General features: G+C 44.1%; 1 protein-coding gene across 10 annotated transcripts in view; it reads left to right on the top strand.

Moving 5' to 3' along the window:
• PACS2 (phosphofurin acidic cluster sorting protein 2) overlaps positions 1-17,202 on the top strand; it is a 209,266-nt gene that overhangs the window by 98,577 nt on the left and 93,487 nt on the right. For 7 of the 10 annotated variants that reach the window (XR_012160291.2, XM_073356257.2, XM_073356256.1 and 4 more), the window contains 4 exons: positions 1,251-1,386; positions 2,510-2,614; positions 5,402-5,508; positions 9,104-9,258. Coding sequence is in view for 9 of the 10 variants with exons in the window: in XM_073356257.2 (XP_073212358.1) it covers positions 1,251-1,386; positions 2,510-2,614; positions 5,402-5,508; positions 9,104-9,258 (503 nt within the window). In the remaining variant the exon portion in view is untranslated. The remainder of the gene's footprint in view (positions 1-1,250; positions 1,387-2,509; positions 2,615-5,401; positions 5,509-9,103; positions 9,259-17,202) is intronic. The other 3 variants (XM_073356258.1, XM_073356253.1, XM_073356250.1) reach the window with 1 other exon arrangement.

Raw genomic sequence — 17,202 nt, 5'->3', positions numbered from 1 at the left:
TCACACTTATCTGACCCCCATTACATAGTATCTGAGTGCCTCCTCAGTCCTGTGAGGTAGAGCAGTGTTCAGCCCCTGGAATAAGGGTCTCATTTCATCAGCAGAGGCTATATCTGCAGGATTGGTGTGATGGTCTTCCTTCCACGCTTCCTCAGCTAGCATGGTAGCTGGCTGGGACTTGGCTCCTTGAGGGCACGTCAAGGTGAGTGTGGATGGGGTAGGAGCTGGGAGGTGCAGTTCTCAGAGACCGACTCCAACCTGCAGGATGCCTGGGATGGAAGGAGTGGAGGGACTGCAGGTTATGTGGAATATTGAACTGAATCATGTTCTGACAATCAGGTCCCTTTTGAGAGGTGTCATGGTGGACAGCCAAAATTATTAGTCTCTTCTGACAACGTGACCATCAAGCTGAAAGATCAGATGTTCCTTATGAACTGCTCTTGGAGGTAGACACAGTCACTTACCAGTTCCTATTGGCTTGTAGTGGTGACAGCTGTTTGGTCTATGGGTAATAAGGTGCTGGATCTCACTCCAGTTCCTAGCGGACAGATGTCATTTGCGTAATGGGACAATTTCTTGGGGAGGACATGGTCCTTTATTTGATATTATTTGATGATGGAATGTGATTAATTTTGTGGCTTAGTTTGAAAAATCCCCTTGATAAATTAAAACTGATAGGCAGTAATTGGCTCCCTTGTAGGCATTCTTAGAAAAGAGGCTGAATAAGCCATGGAGAATCTGCTATCTCCCCACTAGAGGTGATGGGCCCTCCATGGTGGGTGATGTGTGTTGGCAGGGCAAAGGGGAGGATGTTTCTATTGCTGCTTCCTGTACTGTAATGGCAGGGACCTTAGGCCCCAGGGCTGCTAATCCAAAGACATTCACCAATACTAACATCAGACACCGGACAAAGTTTATATACAAATGATTTATTAAAAAATTGAAGTGGTCTAGCTGCCTTGTTTGTCCAGCAGGGCAGTTTGAAGTCACTGGGGTTAGAGTAGCTTGGATTTCAGGGCTACCTTCAGTTAGTATTTCTGATTAGTCTTTCTCAAGCAAAGTGCTAGACATTCCTCTGGGGGGCAGGTTCATAAACTATGGAGGGGCAGGAGGTGTCTTGGGCTGTTGGCGGGTCTCTGACCTGAGCACACTATGCAGAATCCCCTTGATGCAGCTCAGGATAACCCTTCTGGCAAACAGCTTCTCTGTGGCCCTGAGTGAATGGAGACTGTGTAACCATTGCAATTTAGCAGGACAGAAGGGAAGCAAACTGGTCGCCGTGGGAGAAGCACTTCACTGAAGGAAAGGCAGCCAGCGAGGCCACAGAATGAGAGGGCAAACAGCCTGGACAATGAGCGCTCTCCAGACACCAGGCACCACCTGCAGGTGAGATGAGCTCCACCCCCTTCACAACCTTCCGCTGTGCATCCTTCCTCAAAACATCCCCTGTGGCTCCTGTTCCACCGGCCTTCTCCCCTCTGAAGGCCAGGGATGTGGCTCCACCGGTACACAATGAGTTGAATTTTTTTCTCAGCTGATATCCCATTTTCTGACTATTCTCGCTGCTTTTGGTTAGTGCATTGCTTTATATCAACTAGGATGAGACTGAAAAAGACTGGGGCAAATGGCAGCAAAAAGAACTAAATGGTGATCTCTTAAGACTAGTGATCTCTTGGTGATCTCTTAATCCCCCAGGAAATGCCTAGTGTGAAACAGAGGGGTTCCCTAAGGTGATCCAGTGTCCATAGCACAAAGGGGGGAAACACAAAAAGCCACATCAAGTCCTCAGAATCTGGGTCAGCTGACCCAGTCTCGCGTTAAAGAGCTAAAAAGGGCAGCGTAGACATTTCCGCTTGGTCTGGAGCCCGGACACACGGACACACACACACGGACACACACACACACACACACACACACACTTCCAGAGCCCAGACTTGAGCTCAAGTGGGAATGGCCACACTGCTGGTTTTAGCCAGACTGTGCAAGCCAGAGCCAGTTGACTGGGGCTCTGAGATTCATTGCCACAGGTTGTTTTGCAATGTAGACGTACCCAAAGTGGTGTTTCTAGCAAAGTCCCTACTCCGTGTCCTGGGACTTTTATTAGCCACAGAATTTGGTAATATTGGACCCAGAAAAAAAAATTACTGAAAATCTAGCCCCCCAGCAGTGACTGTATTTGATATTGGTTGATACAACTACTTTGTTGTTGTGTGTCCTTTTGTCATCACGGAATCACTGACAAAACAAATCCCAGCTACTTCAGTAGTATGTGGAATATGTGCTTTGGAAATGTTACTGGGTCTCTGCCTCATCATGCGGTCGAGCTCCCAGCTTCTATAAAAAACAGGGCTCTTGGAAGTGATGGAAATAGAACATAGTCTTATTTGTGTCTTTCATACAGAGCATCTCCGAGAACTTCACAAAAATAACGCTGCTGGTTCAGATCTATGAGCAGTTTGTCCCACTGTTCCATTCTCTGTTTGGGGTTTTTTTTTTTTTGTATTCACAGATTCCAAGGAAAACTGTGTACGATCAGTTGAATCACATCCTGATTTCTGATGACCAGCTACCAGAAAATATTATTCTTGTCAATACTTCAGACTGGCAAGGCCAGGTAAGTGCAGAACAGATGCTGAGCCCTAGGTTTTCCCGCAGGCAATTCCTGTTGCTCTCTGTACAGGGCAGGGAGGACAGGATTTTTAGCTTACATAAAAGGAAGAGCGAAGCAACCACTAAGGTTCATATTTTTCTATTTAGTAAATGGGTCTGATAGTATTTGGGAGTTGTGGCAGCAGGTAACTCATGGGCCGAGGGATCTTATTTTCACAGAGAATTATTGCACTTCAAGTGGTTTGAGCATTGGCCTGCTAAACCCAGGGTTGTGAGTTCAATCCTTGAGGGGACCATTTAGGGGTCTGGGGCAAAAACTGGGGATTGGTCCTGCTTTGAGCAGGGGGTTGGACTAGATGACCTCCTGAGGTCCCTTCCAACCCTAACCTTCTATGATTCTATGATTCTAAGGCGGTTCTTAACATGAGCCTTCCATGAACACACCCCCTTCCACTTAAGGTGGCACACTCCTGGGTTAATCAGATAAATTTTTTCCTTGCTCGTTGGAAATGGCTGAACGGTTTTTTCTCTCCAGGACACTTGAAAGGAAACCCTCAGAAAATGAATTGAGATGGGGTACTTGGACGGGGGGTGGGAGGAAGGGGATGCCCAGCAGTACGTATTCACAGGGACTCTCCTGGCCCTGTAATGGAGTGGAGGAGCAAAGGATAAAATCTTTGGATGCTACAGAACTAGCATAGGAGGGCAGTGCTAAGAGAGGCAGGGAATGTGTCCAGTAGAAGTGAGGAGGGGGGCAAGCAGAGTACGAGTGCAGCAGTCAGATACTTGATGTCATAAAAGTGAAATAAATGAGGGCAGGATTAACTAATTCAGTGCTAGGGCTAAGAATTTTGGGCACAGGTAACAGGTGCAAAAAATAACATTCCTGTGGGAACCTTAAAGTATCACCCCCTCCTTGCATGCACGCTCATTTGCTAAATGCACCTTACACCTTAAGTGGAATATGTAAATACTACCATTGCGCTCTTACTATGGTGCTCGTGCTTTATTTTTACATCAGGGAGATAAGGCTTGTTTGCCTTTTTCAGATCAAGTTGCACTCCTTTCCCACCAAACTAGACACGTTTAAAAAACAAACAAAAAAACAGAAAAAAGTGTGGAAAGTGCCTGATATTATAATTCATAGACCTTCTCTATAACACTTAGAATGGTCCAGTATGGAGAATGGTGGTACGAGAATCATGGGCTTGCTAGCCTTACTGCAGGTGAAATTGTTGATCTGTGTGATATTTAGACCCTGATTCTGCAGAAAGCAGGAGTGTTTAATGGAATCTAAAAGAGCAGCTTGGCAGCAGGTGAGTGGAGTGGTGCTGTTTGGCCACAGGACTTTCCCCCATGGTGCTCCGCGCTTTGTGTGGATCAGATTGGCCTACCCCATCCACATGCTCCAGGCATGAGGCCTGCGGGGCAGATGGTACAGCAAAAGAGTGGGGTGGAGGAGAACTGGGTAGTAAACAGACAGTCTCAGCATTAGCCAGTGGAGCTGACATGTGCCCAGGCTAAGTGAGGGAAACATGAAGTTGTAATTAAGGCTTTGCATGGGGGATGTGGAGGGGAGACACGAACTGTTGTACTTGTGGCATCGGATGCATCCGATGAAGTGAGCTGTAGCTCACAAAAGCTTATACTCAAATAAATTTGTTAGTCTCTAAGGTGCCACAAGTACTCCTCTTCCTTTTGCGAATACAGACTAACACGGCTGCTGCTCTGAAACCAGTCACTAACTGTAGTGTTTCCTTAGCAGTTGGAAGCATTGGGTGGTTCTTCTGGAGGTGGAGTCTGTCGCTGTCAAGGAAAATGTGCTGTGTGGGCATCAGGGTACAGTCAGAAGAGTCCTGTAGCTGGTTTCCTCGCGTTTTAGGGTGTGAGAAGGGGAGGATGTCCCATTTGCCAACTCCTCATCCCTTTTAGATTTTTTCTGGAATGGTAATTGCAGTGGTTTAGTCTGCAGCAGCTCTTGTTTTAATCAATAGCAGCCTTTGTGGGGAACAGGGGAGAGAGGCTGCTCTAGCTATGCTTCTGTAGCAAGAAACACAAATTAGCTTGTGTTCTGTGCAGGAAACCTGGAGTGAACTGTTTTGATTTTGTTTTTTAAAGGGGGTGGCGGAAGGAGGGGGTTGGTAATGAGCCATGTGCTCTGATGTTCCAGTTGCTGGAATCCCACCATGATTCTGCTCTCAGAAGCTCTAATGAAACATCTGGTGCGATCTGTTTGACACCTTGGTACCAGAAGTGGTACATTCTGGGGGAGATGTCACTGTGCCAGCCAATAAGACACACTCTTAGGGCATGCCTGTGCTGCATTCACCTGGTTGCAGCTCTGACAGGTGTAACCGGCTAGCTTTAATCTAGCTATCATGGCCAAAAATAGCAGTGAAGACTTGGTGGTGCAGACCCTGGCAGTATGTCCCAGCCTGGAACCTGGGTACATTCTTGTGTTGCTAGCACAGTGGCTCGCTGCCACTGCATCTTCACTGCTATTTTTAGCCGTGCTAGCTAGATTAAAGCTACTGTGAGTATACCTACCCGGGCTACAGTCATGCTTCTGATTGCAGTTCGGACACACCTTAGAAGGGCTTTTACTCCTGGAAGAGGTGTCATAGAAAACTGCAGCATGGAGTGCAGCCAATAATTCCAGGAGCTGGAAACGCCTATGTCTGAAAATACCCCAGCAGGGCAAATTTACGTGTATATGTGTTTCTGACTAAAAGTTTGGGTAAAATCAAGTCCTTTTGGCAGAGCTTCATAACATGTTTCGTTGTCTTCCCAGTTTCTTTCCGATGTCTTGCAAAAACATACCCTGCCTGTGGTCTGTACGTGCTCTTCTGCTGATGTGCAAGCAGCTTTCAGCACGATTGTCTCCAGGATACAGAGATAGTAAGTTCACGTTTTATTTAGTGTTAAATTATTTAAATTTAAGTACAATAAGATGTCTGTTCCCCACCTCCAGACAAACTAATGATGTAAAATAACCATATGTTCACAGGGCAGACTAGAGAGCTACATACCACAAAACTGAAATGAGTTTTCCCTCTAGTAATTGATGTAGTCAAGAAATATACCCCACCATCTAAATCTCATCCATTCCCTAATGTCCTAGCAAGCTGATGGTCTTTGCAGCATGCCCTAAAGGTGAAAAGACACAGCCTATTTGGATCAAGAAGGGGAAGCAATTCCCAGAGCCTAGGAGATCTCAGGAATTATGCATTGCCAGAAATCTTATACTGAGGGGTTCTGTAGAAGTACCTCCACTGACCCCCAGCTGTGTTGTTCTAATGGGAAGGGGGACAGGTAGCTAGGACCCAGGCTGTCTGGGTTTTGTAGGTCACAATTTACCCCTGAGCTTTATCTTCAAACCCCTGCAGTTGGTTCAGTGTCTGTCCAAACCCAGGTCTGTGTCCTGACTGACAGGGATCCAGGAGATCCAAAGCACTTACTTAATGGGAGCTGTCTCACCACACTTTCTTCTGTAACCTTGCTCAGAAACGGGAGATTGGCTCTTGAACAGGAATGAGCCAGTTTAAGGTCAAGGGATGGCTTCTTCCCCCATTTGGAGTGGTGGGGGTCCCTCCCAGGGAGGTAGGGGTAACAACACAGCCCCCATATTCCCCCAGATGCCACAGCAGGAGTACTTATTTCCCAGAGAGGAGCTTGTAGCCAAAGCGGGGTGGCTCCTTTAGTACTCAGTAGCAGCCTGGGTATATCTCTGCTGGGGTAGTGCTGGGAGGACCCACCAGAGCAGTGGGCCTCGGAGTTAACATCTTCATCGAGATTAACAGGACAGTTCACGCCTTCCAGAGCTATTGTTTTGGGCTTCCTGCAGACTCAGGCACCACACTGGTCTTATTTTCAAACTTTAATCACGAGGGCTTGAAACTCATTGCTCTAAGGGAGTATAACCATGCCTTCCTAGGTCACAACTGAAAATACCAAATTCAGGACAAACTGCTGAGAAATAGGGCACCCCTCCTCTCCTCCTCCCCCCCCCCCCCAAAAAAAAACACTTGGTGGTTATTCTCCCATAAGGTATACCAAACCAGCAACAAAAGTAAACTTCTGTTTCACCACATTGGCTAATAAGTCAGAAAAGCAGTTTCCTTCGGTATTCCAGTCCCAGATTCAACACTCAGACACCAGACTTAAAGATTAATGTTTTTTTAAAACCAGTTTCATCAAACAAAAGGTGATTCTAATCCCAAAGGACCAGCCCTATACCCAGGTCAATATACAACTTCAGATCTTACCCAATAATCACACTGTTGCCAGTTCTTTAGTATCTAAAATCTAAAGGTTTATTTATAAAAAGAAAGAAAGAAAGGTGAGAGTTAAAATTGGTTAAAGGAATCAAATACATACAACAATCACAAAGTTCTTGGTTCAGGCTTGTAGCAGTGAGGGAATAAACTGCTGGCTTAAGTCAAGTCTCTGGTTGCTTCCAAATCATTGGAACATCCTCAAATTCCTTGGTTAGAATGCTTCCGGTAGTATAAATTCATAGTCCAGAGGTTTGAGCAGGAAAGAGGCAAAATGGAGATGTTTCCAGGGCCTTATGTAGCTTCTACAATGTGGAGGGAAACCCATTGTTTCAAACAAAGCCCTCAGCACAGCTAGTGGAAAATCACAGTGAACAAAATGGTTTGGAATCGCAAGGGCAAGTCATATGTCCATGCATGGTTTCGCCTAGGGCTTGTCTACACTGGCACTTTACAGTGCTACAACTTTCTTGCTCAGGGGTGTGAAAAAACACCCTCCTGAGTGCTGCAAGTTTCAGTGCTGTAAAGTGCCAGTGTAGACAGTGCACCAGCTCTGGGAGCTATGCCCCTCGTGGAGGTGTGTTGTTTTGGTTTTTTTTGTTTGTTTTGGTTTTTTTAGAGCGCTGGGAGAGCTCTCTCCCAGCTCTCTCCCGCAACTACACAAGCCACGTTAAAGCACGGCCACGGCAGCACTTGAAGGTTGCCAGTGAAGACGTGCCCTTCGTTACAGTAGTAGCCAGTACCTGTACTCCAGATGGAACATTCACAGGAAAGTCCATTCATTAAGTGTAGATAGGCATCTTCTGTGGTCCATTATGAGTTAAGTGTTCCTTGATGAGCCATTTAATTTGAATAGTTCCTTCAGGATGTGCAGGCTAAATACCTTGTGGGCGTTACCCCAGGAGCAAGCCTATTTGAAATACAGGTATAGAGTCAATGCTCATAACTTCAAATACAAAAATGATACATGCATACAAATAGCATAATCATATTCAGCAAATCATAGCCTTTCCATGGACACCTTACTTGACATAATTTGGATAAGATTTGTTGAAATTATATAACAGTGGTAGCAACAACAATCTACACGGTCATGTTTAATCTCAGACCCCAGAAACTGAGGCCATAGGCGCAGTCTTGTAGTACCTGTGTCTTAATCTGGTGCTGGGAGGGACCACAGACCAGTCACCACACAGACAGCTCAGATTAACAAAGCCATACATAACTCTACATAAGTGTGTCTGGGATCCTGTGGATGCGATAGTGGAAGCAAAGAACCATTTCTTTGCCTCCTGCACAGCCACAGCATAACAAGTGAACTCTTTATGCCCCAGATGATTCGCTTCAGCCAGAGACTTCGGCTACCAGTACTCTAGCAGAGTGAGCGGAAGTTGTTACCCCTCAGCAACATGAGTGCAGGGATAAGACCGAATATTTGTGGATAATTCTCTGCATACAGTCAACTGTACATCATTCTCAGTGAAATTTGTTGCGTATAGTAAGTCTCTGGTTCTAAGCTTAATGCCCAGTGAGGAAATCTTTAGAAGTCTTGGAAAGGAAACTGTTGGGAAGATTTTTTTAACATAATTTGTAAAAATGTGAGAGTAAAGGTATGTCTGAGCTGCAAGAAAACACCCGTGGCTGTCCCATATCAGCTGACTCTGGCAGTGGGGCTAATTGCAGTGTAGACATTTGGGCTTGGGCTGGAGAGTGGCATCCCAGAAGACCAGGCTCCAACCTGAGCCCAAATGTCTGCACTGCAATTCTGCAGCCCCTGAGCCCTGCAAGCCTGAGTCAGCTGACATGGGCCAGGCCCGGGTGTTTTGTTTCAGTGCAGACATCCCCAAAGTCACTAAAGGCAGCAGTGCATGCTGGGGGGGTGCCTTTTCGTCATTTTTCCCAACACGATTGGTAATAATTGAACCCTACACAGAAAACCCAAGTACAGGCTTTCATAGCTTGGAAAGAGTTGGGGGTGGGGGGGGGGTGGAGAGAGAGCAGGGAGAACAGTTGAAAGTTTGTTTCTGAAGCAAATGGTACATTTCATTAATACGTTTTAAGATGTTGCTCAGTGTAAGATTGTCCTACATGCTAGAATAGCTCTTTCCTGTGTGGCAGCCATTAACTAGATTGTCTATATCAAGCAGTCTTCCTGACTTACTTTAAAGTACTTATTTAGAAGGCAAATGATAAATATGTTCCCTCTTTTTTTTGTCTAGCTGTAACTGCAATTCTCAGCCTCCAAACCCCGTTAAAATTGCAGTGGCCGGAGCCCAGAATTACCTCAGTGCTGTGTTGAGGCTCTATGTAGAACAGCTGTCTCACAAAACCCCGGACTGGCTCAGCTACATGAGATTTTTGATCATCCCACTAGGTAAATAAGTCACTATTTTCTTCACAGAAAGATGAATGGCTTAAATCAAGTGCGCTCTCACAGGAATTGCCTTCAGGAAATCCTGGTTAGGATGCATTCCAAAGGCCACATTCTTGCTGGCCATTAAATGAGACAAATATTGCACTGCTATAGTATTTAATATATATATTACGGTCCTGTCATGGTAGTGAATTTCATCTTTACGTTCCTGATGCTAAATCCTAAACTATTGTTGGGAAGCAGCCATTAATCATTCATATTAAATGCAGAGGATTGAAATGAGCTCTCCCAAGACAGAGCTATGTTACAATATTAATCCTCTTGCAGTGTATTTTTAACTTAAGTGTATAATGAACTTTTGTGAATGTTCTGCTCGCAATCCTGTTCACAATTGCTATGATTTACTACGGTGCAAGTGGTGTTTGAACTAATGACTGTATTCTGGACTCTTATTTCTGAGATTGCAGCTCAAGATGTTTGTAGAAAGTAACTGAGAGGCTGTTGAACTCAGAGTATGGTTAATACTCAGTTAACAGGAAGCACCTTTAAATTGTTACATGTTTTAAATGGAAAAGAAGGAAACTACAAAAAAACTAAATGGGCTCTGAAATTGCTGAATGATAAACTGAGGGGGAAAAAATTTTGGCCTTTCCTTCTACCTTCATAGAATCATAAAATATCAGGGTTGGAAGGGACATCAGGAGGTCATCTAGTCCAACCCCCGGCTCAAAGCAGGACCAATCCCCAACTAAATCATCCCAGCCAGGGCTTTGTCAAGCCTGACCTTAAAAACCTCTAAGGAAGGAGATTTCACCACCTCCTTAGGTAACCCATTTCAGTGCTTCACCACCCTCCTAGTGAAAAATTTTTTCCTAATATCCAACCTAAACCTAAATCTTCAATTTAAGACCATTACTCCTTGTTCAGTAATCTGCTACCACTGAGAACAGTCTAGATCCTTCCTCTTTGGAACCCCATTTCACATAGTTGAAAGCAGTTATCAAATCCCCCCCTCTTTCTTCTGTTCTACAGATTAAATAATCCCAGTTCCCTCCGCCTCTCCTCATAATATTATACCAATAAAATAAAAACCAGCAGGATTTATAATCATCAGTGTCACCTTCTCTGTAGACTATTCAAGAGAAGGTACTATGAGGCAATTTGAGTTGTGTGATTCCAATTCATCCCACATACATGATCCTAGTGATGTATCTTTACTACAAGTTTCTGGGGCAACAGGCAAGGTGAGGCACACCCACTTTTGAGGAGTCCATTCTGTACAACTTCTAGTGTCCAATAGCTTTCCTCCCTCCCCAGCTCACTGGCTTGAGGTCCAGGGTAGCCAGAAGGATCCCATGTGTAATATGGGAAGTGAGCTAACCTTCCATACCTTTGCCTCCAGGGACTGTTGGTGTGCAATTTTGACAAAAATTGCTCCCAAATAAAAGTCTGGTTTTACAATACTGGAAACGTATTGCATCCTTTCATATTGATAAGTGTCAAACAATTATCTATTTCTTTGTTTTATATTAGGCTATCCTGTAGCTGGGACAGAGAGCTTAATTTATTCTTAATTACCTGCAGGTCTGCAGTATTTTTTTTTTTTTTAACACACAACAGTGCTAGCAACAAGACAAAACATAGAACACAAAACACAATTTCTATTGTGACAGTAGATTCATGGTATTGGGTTGCTCTTCAGCTGGCATCAGCTTTTCCTGATTTTCTGAAAGACAAAAAGAACATGTTTCTACTTCTTTTGGGGCGGCAGATTATTGCTTAAAATATTTCTTTTACAAATACCCTTGCTGATTGCAGGCAAAACAGAGGAATTACCCACATATTTTCCTGTTTGTTCTATAGGCAGGCCAGGTTTCAATGGCTTCTATCTTTTAAGGGTTATGGGGAAATTATCCCACTGTTTAGTCATTAAATCCCTGAGGTGGGGTACCTCAGTTTCCCTTCTTATTCAGCAGACCAAGTTTATAATGGTTTTTCCTGCTGTGTTAAGCTTTAAGTTTATTTACAGGTAATAGCTAAGAAGCATCACTATCATTTGACCTTAAAGGATTTTTCCAAAAATCATACACACTATACATTGTTATGGGGTACTTATCATTAAATTTATTAAAGTTATCTTGTTATACCATGCCTTTTATTTAGACAATTTGTTTGCTAACCATGTATGTCCTTTATTTGCAGCTCCTTTGTGTTGCTAGTTCTTTCCTTTCTTTATCATTTAGGTAATTTGCATTTTCACAGGCGCTTCCTGCTTGCTTTTGGATTTACAGCCATCAGCAGCTCAGAGACTCTATCTTAAAAGGAACACAATCAACTTTCACCAGAGTTTTGATTACTTTTAACTTCTGCTTCCAAAACACACAGCAATCTGAAAAAGGCCACGTCTACACTACCCGCTGGATCGGCGGGTAGTGATTGATCTATTGGGGATCGATTTATCTTGTCTAGTGTAGACACGATAAATCGATCCCCGATCGCTCTGCTGTCGACTCTGGAACTCCACCACTGCAAGAGGCGGAAGCAGAGTCGATGGGGGAGCAGTGGCCGTCAATCCCGCGCTGCGAGGACGCGAAGTAAGTGATTCTAAGTCGATCTAAGATACCTCAACTTCAGCTACGCTCTTCTCGTAGCTGAAATAGCGTATCTTAGATCGATCCCCACCCCCAGTGTAGATCAGGCCAAATAAAACCCAACCTATTGTGGCTCCCTTTGGAGCCCTAATCGCGTTTTAATTAGGTAGCATGGTATGTTTGCATTTCTTTTGCCCCTTCTACAATATACACTGCACATGTTCTGGGGCAAATGCACGTTCCTTCCATAGCTTACCTTCTATAACATTATCCATACCAATTTTTACATAAGGTGTAACTATTTCTTTTGTGTTTAGAGTTTTCATGTACTTTTATCAAAGTGACAGTCTGATTACTCAGAGTCATTTTAAGACTCAGTGTTTCTAACATTGCTGCTTTTTGTTTTGTGCACCTCACCCCTGCTGTTGCTTCAGAGGGGTATTGTCTTTTTTTAATTTATTTTTTTTAAACTACAGCTCTCATCTGCTATTTTGTTACAAAAACAAACAAACCAAATAAACAAAAAGAATCCAGAATTTTTTCCTATTTTCCTGATTTTGAGTGCCCTGCTGCAGCCACTACTTAAAAACATTTTAAATTTTGTAAAGCACTGAGTTACCTCTTAAGGATTAAATGCCAAATCCCAAAGCCAAACGACACTAATCACCTGTGCCTAACAAAAAGGTCTGTCAGTTTTGCAACTTTGAATTAAAGAGTCAAATGGATTTTTAGTGGCATTATTTAGAACAAAACCAAAACCAATTGGTCCTTAGAACTTTACATATTTACACACACACAGATAGATACATACACATTTTCTATTCCTTAACATCCCTTCCACACTGCTCTATTTTTTACATCTTGCATTACCTTCATACATTTGAGGCAGTTAAGTTCCAGTAGAACCCCCTTATGTTCTTTTAGCAAATTTGACGAAATTGTCCAGTCAAATGATTTTTATCGGACTGTTTATTTTTGTCTGGCTTATTTACACACATTGCTTTGGAAAAGGGCCCATTTTTGCTTCAGAATGGCTGCAAAGAAACCAAGAATTCTTTCTGTAACACTTTTCCTTTTTAACATTTTCACAAAGTTTAACTGCTTAATTCTCTCCAGCCTCTGCAGAGTTAACTTTTCACTCTCTTTTCTCTTTGTAATTATGCCTGGGGGTGCCCTACATAGGACCTTCTCCCCCTTCACCCGCTGTAACGGCTGCTACCTGTTTAGTGGCAAAGCCCAATTTTTGTCTGACTCTTAATTAGTGACTCTCAACGACTATGATTTGCAGGTGCTCTGCCCTGCTTCAAGGTTAATTTCTTTACCATACCTTGGAGCACATGATTCTCTCTTTCAGTTTTCTCAGAGGCTTTAGCTTGGTCTGACAGGAATCTTTCTCTCTCTCTGCATTCCTGAAGTGCCTCTTTCACTATTTCCAGCTGACTCTGGGTATTTGTAGCCAGCACCTTCCAATTGTCTGCTCCCTTTTCCGTTTGGTTTAACTTTTCCTGTAAAGATGCCTTTTCCTCTTTGCATCTCTTTTGGCAGTACTAGAAGGTTTGTATATGCGGATATACTGAGCCAGTCTATCCTCTAGATCCGAAATAGTGCAGACATCAGCTAGGGCTTGTTTAGTCCAAGGACTGTACCCAAATTTTTGAAGGATTTGTTTAAAAGGTGTAATTTCTTTAACAAAAGGTGGGGTTGGAGTTGCTTCTGACTGCATTCCTCCTTCTGGTACTGGCTTGCCCTGTTTTCTTTTAAACATCTTAACACGGGTATTTCAATCTTTGTCACTCCTGGTATTATTCAGGGAGTGACACAGCGTAGATTCTGAAAACGTAGCTTATCAAATGTCCTCGTCACACCTGGCACAGGTCAGCGAGTGACACAGCCTAGATTCTTTGATCCTGCTACTCCTTGTTCCAGCGAGCAGCACTGCCTGGCCCTTAGGCCTTCTTGTTGCTCCTGATACTTCAGTGAACAATAGGACTTGGATTCTGTAATCGTAGCTTAGTAATATGAGCTCTGTATATTTTACCTCTGCCTTCTGGAGGTCAGAAGGCTAATTAACCAAATAGAAATGCCTAGCTCAATAGAGGAGCAGTGTGCACACCAATATTTACAATAACTGAGGTTTTTTACCAATATTCCTCCTTTCGCAATTCTCCACCAAAATGTTATACCAACAAAATAAAAACCAGCAGGATCATATTAAAGGGGAAAAGGCAAAATGCCACATTTATTGTGAATACAGAAAGAATCATAGTAAGTTCGTTATAGCTATAACATTCCATTCAATTTCATATTTATTCACACATTCATTCATACACACACAGGTTCTGCAAGGTTGTTGTTATAGTTACCAGCCTTAGAGTTACCACTGGCCAGGTGGCCTGGACACGAGGAGGGAGCAGGGCCTTGTCAGATGCACATCTGACACTCCTGGAAGTTGGTTTGCAGAATCAGACCCCAAAGTACTCAGTTTCTAGAGTCCATTTTTATAGGAATTTATTCCTATGCCAGTCTATGGGAATTGCTTCATCATGCTGTTGCTGAATCAGTCAGCAGATGGCACATTCCTGACGGCTCCTGTGCTGCCAGATGTTATCTTCTTTGGTTCTCCCATCCCTGAGGCTGTTGGGTGAATTCAAGTCTGCCCTCCCGGGGTCCTCTGGTTGTTTCCACTTGTCGCCTTCTTCAGCCGATAGACACTGGATTCTTAGGCTGGCACCTCCCTGATCATTCATTTATTATCCACACCAAGCATCCATCCACATACATCCTCTATCTCTATTTTAATCACAATTGTTAACAAAGCGAGATAAATACAACAGAAGGGCGGGGAGTCTGTGTGCTGTTTCTATTGTTACAAAGTATTGCTTTGAGAACAGACTCTGTCTTAGGATGTACTAACACAATTAGCACCTTGAAAGTTTCACACAGAGAGGGAGAGAAACAGTACCAAAAACCAAGAGACCTCTTAATTAGTAATACCCTGGAATTTAAACTATGGGGAATCAAACTCATTTGTGATTTTAATACAGAACTTCTTTAACATGATCCAACAATAAGTCATGTGCTCCAGCCAACTAATCATTTTTGTTGCCCTCTGCTGGACGCTTCCCAATTTTTCCACATCCTTCTTGTAGTGTGGGGCCCAAAACTGGATACAGTACTCCAGATGAGGCCTTACCAATGCCAAATGAAGGGGACTGATCACGTCCCTTGATCTGCTGGCAATGCTCCTACTTATACAGCCCAAAATGCCATTCGCCTTCTTGGCAACAAGGGCACACTCCAGCTTCTTGTCCACCATAACCCCTAGGTCCTTTTCTGCAGAGCTGCTGCCTAGCCACTCAGTCCCTAGTCTGTAGCGGTACATGGGATTCTTCTGTCCTAAGTGCAGGACTCTGCACTTGTCCTTGTTGAAGCTCATCAGATTTCTTTTGGCCCAATCCTCTAATTTGTCTAGGGCCCTCTGTATCCTATCCCTACCCTCCAGAGTGTCCTCCCAGTTTAGTGTCATCTGCAAACTTGCTGAGGGTGCAGTCCACGCCATCCTCCAGATCATTAATGAAGATATTGAACAAAACCGGCCCCAGGACCGACCCTTGGGGCACTCTGCTTGATACCGGCTGCCAACTAGACATGGAGGCATTGATCACTACCCATTGAGCCCGATGATCTAGCCAGCTTTCCATCCACCCTATAGTCCATTCATCCAGCCCATACTACTTTAACTTGCTGGCAAGACTGCTGTGGGAGACGGTGTCAAAAGCTTTACTAAAGTCAAGGAATAACACGTCCACTGCTTTCTCCTCATCCACAGAACCAGTTATCTCGTCATAGAAGGCAATTAAATTAGTCAGGTGAATCCATGCTGGCTGTTCCTGATCACTTTCCTCTCCTCTAAGTGCTTCAGAACTGATTTCTTGAGGACCTGCTCCATGATTTTTCCAGGGACTGAGGTGAGGCTGACTGGCCTATAGTTCCCAGGATCCTCCTTCTTCCCTTTTTTAAAGATGGGCACTACATTAGCCCTTTTTGAGTCATCCAGGACCTCCCCTGATTGCCATGAGTTTTCAAAGATACCTTCCTATCTCCCTCCTTTCTCTCTATGTTAATGACATCCCCACTGCTCACCCAGGCTCTTCTGCAAAATCCCATATGTAGCTGTGTGCAGGAAAAAATTAGCTCATTGTTGAGTTTCTCTTCATTATTTCAACTCCTAGGTCATTCTGGCTGACATGATCACAACACACATTTGAAGTCAGCCTAATTTTTCTAGTGTCTAAACTTTCAGACTATGAATGAAAAACTTCAAAAATGTTAGTGATGAGAAGATCAAGGTTCTTGTTATATTCACTGGGAAACAATTACACATGTTCTAGAACTGTCTAGAAGCCTGGAGAAGAGGAGTGGGGGGATAGATTGTAGAGAGGGGCTTTGCTAGTGGATTGAATCAAATGTCATTGAATGGATAAGCAAGGATGGAGTTATGAGCTGGGTTTGCAAAAATTTAGGCGTTTCTGGGAACCGGGCTGGCCACTTGATAACATAGCTCTGTATAACAGTGACTAGTTGAGTTTTTTCAATCTTAGTTTTGAATTCAATAAGTGGTTGTTTCCATTTCAACTGTAGTGAATGTGAAAGCTACCGATCTGTACTATAAACAGGTGGTCCGTGACAACCATACATCAATGTATCAATTTACCTGATTCAGCATTCTAAAGGAGGTGGTAGAAGTCAAGTGATTGAATATCCTGAAGTAATGAAAGCAAATAATACTTGTCAAGGGAAATCTAACCATAGTCAAGAGTTAAAGTATCAAGATAGAATGGTTAGTGTTCATCTCACTGGACAGAAAAATCTTTCGTCGGGATCAAATGTGCCATTGAATGAAACTTCTGTATATAAATGCAGAAGTGCCTGATCCTGCTAGAACAAGGATGGGCAAACTTTTTGGCCCAAGGGCCACGTCTGGGAATAGAAATTATATGGCGGGCCATGAATGCTCACAAAACTGGGGTTGGAGTGTGGGAGGGGGTGAGGGCTCTGGTTGGGGGTGCACGCTCCAGGGTGGGGCCAGAAATAATGAGTTCAGGGTGTGGGAGAGGGCTCCAGGCTGGGACGGTAGGGAGGGCTCGGGCTCAGGCTCAGGCTGTGGGCTCTGGGGTAGGGCTGGGGATGAGGAGTTTGGGGTGTAGGAGGGTGCTCTGGGCTGGAATTTAGGGTTTGGAGGGCGGGAGGGGGATCAGGGCTGGGGGTTGGGGCTCAGGGGGAGGCTCAGGGTGCAGGCTCTGGGCAGTGCTCACCTCAGGTGGCTCCCAGAAGCAGCAGCATGTCCCTTCTA

This window comes from Lepidochelys kempii, chromosome 8 (genome assembly GCF_965140285.1).
Source record: "Lepidochelys kempii isolate rLepKem1 chromosome 8, rLepKem1.hap1, whole genome shotgun sequence".
NCBI classification, from domain to species: domain Eukaryota; kingdom Metazoa; phylum Chordata; order Testudines; family Cheloniidae; genus Lepidochelys; species Lepidochelys kempii.
This window is presented reverse-complemented; position numbering and strand designations above follow the sequence as displayed.